Source organism: Entamoeba dispar, genomic scaffold (assembly GCF_000209125.1).
Source record: "Entamoeba dispar SAW760 scf_1105229458835 genomic scaffold, whole genome shotgun sequence".
In the NCBI taxonomy this organism is placed as follows: Eukaryota; Evosea; order Mastigamoebida; family Endamoebidae; genus Entamoeba; species Entamoeba dispar.
In genome coordinates, this window is record NW_001853391.1 from 20003 (window position 1) to 26714 (window position 6712).

A 6712-nucleotide genomic window follows, 5' to 3' on the forward strand; every position below is an offset into this window, starting at 1 on the left:
TTTTGTCTCGATGTTTCTCATTTGATAAAACAACTGCACGTTTTGAAATAGCATATTCAATACTATAACTACTTGTAGAAGTATTTGTTGATGTAATTATATTTTTTTTAATTAGTTTATTTAAGCTTTTATTTGGAGGGGTTGTATTTTGTTTCTTAAGAGTTTTTAAGGTCCTTGAATCAATAATAATTGTCACTTCATAATTTTTCTTTTCATAATAATCAATGGCATTGAGAAGAGGATTAACTTCAAATGTATTTCCATGGCTATTGTAATAAGCAACATCAGCACCATCAATCACAATTCGTTTTCTTAAATCTTCAGTTAATATAACTCCAACAGTACTTAAGGGAAATGCCATTTCTTGGACACCATTCTCAACAATTAATCCATCAATCATATGGTCTCCACATTTACATTTTATTGGCTTAGGTAAAACACCAATACAATAGATTAACCCACCATTAATACTTGGGCAAACGACAGTCGTTGATTGAAGAACAGCTTCTTCATCATATACTACATGTCTATATTCCTCAGGACTGAGCTCACCCTCATCCCCATTTGGCTTTCTTGGAATACTTGATAGTTTACCTATTTTTGATGCAGGTACTATTTTACGAGATGTTTTTGTGTCAGTATGATAAAATTTAATTGCCCAAAACACTGAGTTGTGTTCATAATTATAATTGAATGGACATCGATTTTCTTGTTTCATTGAATCAACATATCCATATGAAAATCCACCTTTTGTTCGTGGAACAATTACAAGTTCTTCACGTTGAAAAGAATGTGAAATATCAAATATAATTCTTAAATAATCATTATCATCAATTTCATCAGTAATCAAATGATGTAGTGATTTCATATTACCTTTTTTGAGTTTTTTCTTTGATTTTTTATTTTTTAAAATTCAAAATAAATTTTACAAAGAGTTAACTTATTCTTCTGTAGGATTTAGTGGAGGAAATGAATCTAAAGATTCATTGATATCTTTTAATGATAAATACAAATCATTTTTATTTCTACTTAATGCCTCTTCTATGAATTGGAGGGGCATTTTTTTATTAAAGTGCATCTGGATAGCCAAGAGTAATTCATAAGGATAACCAATTTCTGTCTGACTTGACTGAGATATGTATTGATGAAAAGCGTTATCAAGAGATGACATTAGAGTAAACGAGTTAGAAAATTAATAGATTAAATACTACTTGATAATGACTTTGTGATTATTTGTTTTCATTGAGATTGATAAAATAAAAGGAAAGTGAAATATGATTTGTTGTGCTCTCTGTTGAAAAAAAGATCTTAAAAAAAAAAGAAAAAACTAAAAATAAAAGAAATTAAAAAAAAAGGATGTTCGTTTATGTTCCCAAAGATGCACTAGCCCAACAATTTACTACTACTAGATTAGACATGATACGACCAAAATTAACATGGGCATCTATTGATGTTTTTAGGAAAAGAAGTGTTACAATATATAGTGATGATGACAAACCATTAGAAATACGTAATTTATATGAGATACCAGAAAACACAAAGTACTATATCACCACTGAATATGAACCTTTAGGTAATAAAACTAAACAACGTTATAGATATGATTTAAATAGAAGTGGAAAAGAATTGACTGTGTCTAGTGAATTTTATGACAACAATCATGTTTTTGAAATACAAACTATGCCTAATGAATATCACGTATTTCATTCACAAGCAAAAATAGGTAATACAACAACAGAAGGAATGGTTTATTTAACATCAGAACGATTTATGTTTATTCCTCAGTTTCTTCAAATGCCATATTTTATGAATAATCAAGAAATTAAAATGGATTATATGTATTTAATCAAAACTCAATTAATTGAATCTATGACACTTAATGGGACAAGCATTGTATTAAGCATGAACCCGTTTTACCATCCTGACTTACCACCAGTTATTGAATTAACATTCACTTCACAACCATTAGTATTATCATTTATGAATTCATTACATTCAATACGATTTGAAGATGGGGGTGAATCACCACTACACAAATTACCAGCAAATGGAGAAAATGTTAGAAATAGCCATGAACGAGTTGATGGAATATATAATCCAATAGTTGAGTTGTCACGACAAGGAATGGAAGAGATGTACATGATTAGTGATGTTAATGCTCATTTTAAAGTATGTCCAACATATCCATCAGTTCTTGTTGTACCTATTGAAATGAATGAAAGAATGATGGTAAATATAGCATGTTTTAGATCAAAAGGAAGGATTCCTTTAGTAACTTATTATAATAAGAAGACTGGTGCAGCATTATTTAGGTCATCACAACCATTAGTCGCAACCACATTTGCATTTGGAGTATTTAAGAAATCAGAAAGTGTTGACGACCAAAATTATATTACCCATATTCGATGTGATGGAAGAGATGATAAATCAGTATTAATAGTATTAGATTGTAGAGCTATGGCAAATGCAGTTGCAAATAGGTTAAGTGGAGGAGGGACTGAAAGTAGTGGATCTTATAAAAATTGTATTATTGACCATTTAAATTTACCCAATATACATGTTGTATTTTCTGCATATCAAAAAATGATAAATGGCATAATAAATAGAAGTAAAAAAGAAGTGTCACAATTTTATACTAGTGTTGGAGAATGGATTGATATTTTACAAACGATTAATGAAAGTGTTTGCAAAACATGTGATTTGTTAAAAAGTGGAAATAGAGTATTAGTTCATTGTAGTGATGGATGGGATAGAACACCACAAATCTCATCTTTATCAAGAATTTGTTTAGACCCTTATCACAGAACTGTAGAAGGATTTTTAGGTTTGATCGAATATGAGTGGATTATGTTAGGACATAAGTTTCAATCTCGTTTAAGAAACCAAACAAAAGAAAATTCACCTATTTTTATTCAATTCTTAGAAATTGTTGTAATGTTAATTAAGAAATATCCAAATGCATTTGAATTTACTCCATTATTAATAAAAGATCTTGCTATAGAAAGTGTTTGTCCAACAACAGGAACATTTCTTTATAATTGTGAAAAAGAAAGAAGAAGATATGATGTTTGTACAACAAGAATGTCATTTTTCCAATATATATTAGAAAATAAAACTGTTTATATAAATACAAATGCTACATTAAATAAGTATAATGAAATTGAAACAAAATTTGAAGTCTTTGAATATAGAATATGGAATGAATATTATTTAAGAGAATTTGATCAAATATGTATCTCACCTCAAAAATAATTTACGATGTATTAAAATTATTTTGATTTATTAATTATATTTTTTTTATATACCATAACAATAATAAAAAGAATAATTATTAATTTAATTAATAAGTACTTTTTATTTTGTTATTAAAAGTAATATATTAATTTGTTTTGTTAATTTTATTATATAATTTTCATTTCAGTATTGCATAAATTGTTATTTGTATTAATGTTTTTATATCATTGTACTGTCTGCTCTTATTTCGTTTTATAAGTAAACCTCCAGTTACTACTTTATATTTTATTATTTAATTTCATTGTTTCGTCTTATTATCCCATTTCTCATTGTTTTCTTCATCTCAATCATTTTAATTCTTTCCATATTCCTGATTATTCAAGTTATATCACTATTTCTACAATTTCCTTATCAATTTGTGTACTATCATTTACTCTTTCAAATACCAATAATGTTGACCTAAAATAGTTTTATTATCGTTCTTATTTGAATTAAAACAAGATTTTTTTTAATTTGAATTTAAACCATAAAACTGATTTTTTGATAAAAATAGAATTTGGAATACCTCATTTTGTAACAAACTTTTTTTTAAGATATTGAAAACTATTCAAAAAGGGATAGATGAAGGAGGACTCATCACTGATTTCATCTTGAAACTATTAAATAAAAATTATGAAAAGTCAGTATTTTTGTAGGATTTAAAGAAAATAAAAAGATAAAATCTTTTTGTATCACGGGATTGGAGAATAACTCAGATGACATCAGAGAAGAAGATAAAAGAACATAAAAAAGGACCCAAAAAAAAACAAATGACTAATAACATAAGACAAAATCCAAAAAAGGTTTATACTAAAATCAATGAAAGAATAATTAACACCATCAAAGTAAACACAAAAAATAAGACATTAAAGCCTTAAATTGTTTAAAGCAAAGAACTAAAATAAATATATATATTAATGAGTAAGATAGTGATATTAATTTACTTATCTTGTATCATTTCTTTTGCTTCAGCAGAGCTTTATACCTTTGATGACTTTGAATTATTTTCAGAAATAGAATATCAAGTAGACATTTCAAGTTATTTTGATGAAGAAAAAGATGAAGAAGCTCTTGATGCATTTATGAATCTATTTGAGGTAAGTGATTTTATGCTAGAAGATGAAGGATTCTTCGGTGATTTGTGGAATGGAGCTAAGAAGATAGCAGGAGACGCTGTCAATGCTGTCAAAGAAACAGCAATAAAAGTAGTTGAAAAGGGAACCAAATTTATGGCAGAAAACGGAGAAAAAATTTCAAAAGTACTTGACAAAGTGGGAGATGTTGCCGGATTTGTTGGAGACAAGATTGTTGGTCCACTTTCTAATGTGGCAGCAACTGTTGGACCAGCATTTGGCCCAGTTGGAGTAACTATTGCTGGAGGACTAAAAACAGCTGCAGGTGTTCTTAAAGGAGTCGAAGTTGGTGCACATGCTGCTGCAGGTGCAACCAGAGCTGTTACAGAATTCTCTAAAAATTATCAAAATGGAGGTGGAACACCAGAAGAAAGAATGAAACGAGCCGCTGGAAAGGCATGGGAAAAATTAAAAGATGAAGGAAAGAAGTTCATTGCAAATGAAGCAGGTAATTTAGCAGGAAAGGTTGCTGGTAAATTTGGAGGAAAGTTAATGTCTGGCGCAGGAAAGTTAATTGATAAAGGATTAGGAAAAGCGTCTAAATATATTGGAAAAGGTGCGTCTGAATGGCTTGGCAATAAGGCTAAAGATTTTATGCAAAATAAAATAGAAGAAGGTGTTGACAAAGTTAAAGATAAAGTAACTAGTAAACTTGGAGATGCTATGGGAGTTGATCCTTCTACTGGAGTACTCAGTATTGATAAAATTAAAGAAAAAGTACAGAAAGGAAAAGATATGTATAAAAAAGGAAAAGATACAATTAATAAAGGGAAAAAAGTCCTTGGATTAGATAAGGACAAGAAATCTAAATCAAATAAATCTAAATCAAATAAATCTAAATCAAATAAATCTAAATCAAAAAAAGTTAGTCCACAAAGTAATTCTAAAAGAAAATCATCAACACCAAAAAGAAACACCAAATCAAGAAAGTCATCGACATCAAAAAGAAATACTAAACCAAAAAAATTGTCAGTATCAAAAAGAAATAATAAGTCAAAAAAGTCACCAACATCCAAACGAAATAATAAACCAAAAAGAAGACAAACAACAAAAAGAAATACCAGACCAAGACCCTCTCCAAAGAGAAGACAAACAAATAAACAAAGTAGTTCACAAAAGAAGAAAAAATAAATGTTTAATTCATTTTTCATTCCCAGTTAATTTATCTTTTAAACTAGTAAAAAATAACTTTTTTAAAAAAAACCATTTTAATGAAAAACGATAAGACTTTTATAAAATTAATGAGTTATTTGCAAAAAAACCATAACTTTATCAAAAGAATACAAATAAGAACAAGTTATTTCAGTTAAAATATTAAAATATTTTTACTACTTATTTAAATAATATCATCAATACAAAATAAAAAAATATCAAAAAGAAGTGATTTAGTTAAATGATAAAAGTACAATACAAATTAATGACAATATTAATTATAAAATTGTCATTGGTTATACAAAAATTACCAACTATTTTAGAAATAATTGGTAAGTACTTAGAATTAACATAGATTTAACATATGACAGATAGTAATTTCAAAAAAAGAGTATAAAGTTTTTTAAATGAGAAATAAAAAAATATTTGAAAATTTCAAATTCTTATTTTATTTATAAAACTTTACTTTTAAAAAAGAATTTTCAATTAACTTAGAAAGATTAATTGGCTACTTAATTCTCATCACTTGAACTATGAGAAACAGATTCACTCTTTGGTTTTTGTTCACCTTCAGCAACTTGTGAAACAGGGTTATTAGATGGTGTTGAGTCATTGACATTAGATGGAACATTATCTCCCATTTCTTTTTTGTAGCTTTCAACATTAAAAGCATATTTAATATCTTCACCCCAAGACTCAATAGTTTTTAAGATATCAATAAATGTAGGTCTGTCTTCTGGGTTTTGGGACCAACATTTAGTTGTCAATTCCCAATAATTTTCTGGAATACCATCAGGTTTTTCTAATCTATTACCTTCAATAACAAATTGTGGAATCATCCATGGTTGATTAAATCTTTCATCTCCATCATATGCATTCTTTTCAATATAAGTTTCATATAACACCATACCATAAGCATATACATCAACTGGATATGAATAATCACTAGAATTATTAAGGCATTCTGGTGGCATATAAGTAGGTGTTCCAATACCTTGTGATAATTCTTTAACACTCAAACTTCTTTCAGAAATATTTCTACAAGTACCGAAATCAGTTAATTTAGCACAAACAGGTGATTGTGGATTTAATGAGAAAATTAATAAGTTTTCACCTTTAACATCTCTATGAATAATTTGATTTTGGTGAAGATA

The 6712-nt window shown here is 27.8% G+C and overlaps 4 protein-coding genes across 4 annotated transcripts in view, besides 10 other annotated features; 2 read left to right on the forward strand and 2 right to left on the reverse strand.

The window, feature by feature from the left end:
* EDI_130450 (uncharacterized protein) overlaps nucleotides 1–868 on the reverse strand; it is a gene marked incomplete at both ends in the record, with an annotated part of 1041 nt that extends 173 nt beyond the window's left edge. The window contains one exon of the mRNA XM_001733222.1: nucleotides 1–868. This exon is cut by the window's left edge and continues 173 nt beyond it. Coding sequence (XP_001733274.1) covers nucleotides 1–868 — 868 coding nt within the window.
* Nucleotides 94–124: a sequence feature (AT_rich).
* Nucleotides 869–894: 26 nt separating the features above from the next.
* Nucleotides 895–928: a sequence feature (AT_rich).
* A 382-nt stretch (nucleotides 929–1310) lies between these two features.
* Nucleotides 1311–1354: a microsatellite.
* Nucleotides 1355–1356: 2 nt separating this feature from the next.
* Nucleotides 1357–3252, forward strand: EDI_130560 (myotubularin, putative; the record flags this gene model as incomplete). Its single annotated transcript, XM_001734955.1, has 1 exon — nucleotides 1357–3252. One exon carries the CDS (start codon nucleotides 1357–1359, stop codon nucleotides 3250–3252), a length of 1896 nt encoding a protein of 631 aa, XP_001735007.1.
* Nucleotides 3253–3261: 9 nt separating this feature from the next.
* Nucleotides 3262–3413: a sequence feature (AT_rich).
* A 98-nt stretch (nucleotides 3414–3511) lies between these two features.
* Nucleotides 3512–3533: a sequence feature (AT_rich).
* Nucleotides 3534–4170: 637 nt separating this feature from the next.
* Nucleotides 4171–4192: a sequence feature (AT_rich).
* Nucleotides 4191–5537, forward strand: EDI_130570 (uncharacterized protein; the record flags this gene model as incomplete). The annotated part of the gene is made up of 1 exon (XM_001734956.1): nucleotides 4191–5537. The coding sequence occupies one exon, from the start codon at nucleotides 4191–4193 to the stop codon at nucleotides 5535–5537; it is 1347 nt and encodes a 448-aa protein (XP_001735008.1).
* Nucleotides 5208–5266: a microsatellite.
* Nucleotides 5305–5477: a microsatellite.
* Nucleotides 5538–5712: 175 nt separating the features above from the next.
* Nucleotides 5713–5777: a sequence feature (AT_rich).
* Nucleotides 5778–5970: 193 nt separating this feature from the next.
* Nucleotides 5971–6034: a sequence feature (AT_rich).
* A 36-nt stretch (nucleotides 6035–6070) lies between these two features.
* Nucleotides 6071–6712, reverse strand: part of EDI_130580 (uncharacterized protein) — a gene marked incomplete at both ends in the record, with an annotated part of 2966 nt that continues 2324 nt past the window's right edge. Inside the window, one exon of the mRNA XM_001734957.1 lies at nucleotides 6071–6683. Within this exon, the coding sequence (XP_001735009.1) occupies nucleotides 6071–6683 (613 nt within the window). The remainder of the gene's footprint in view (nucleotides 6684–6712) is intronic.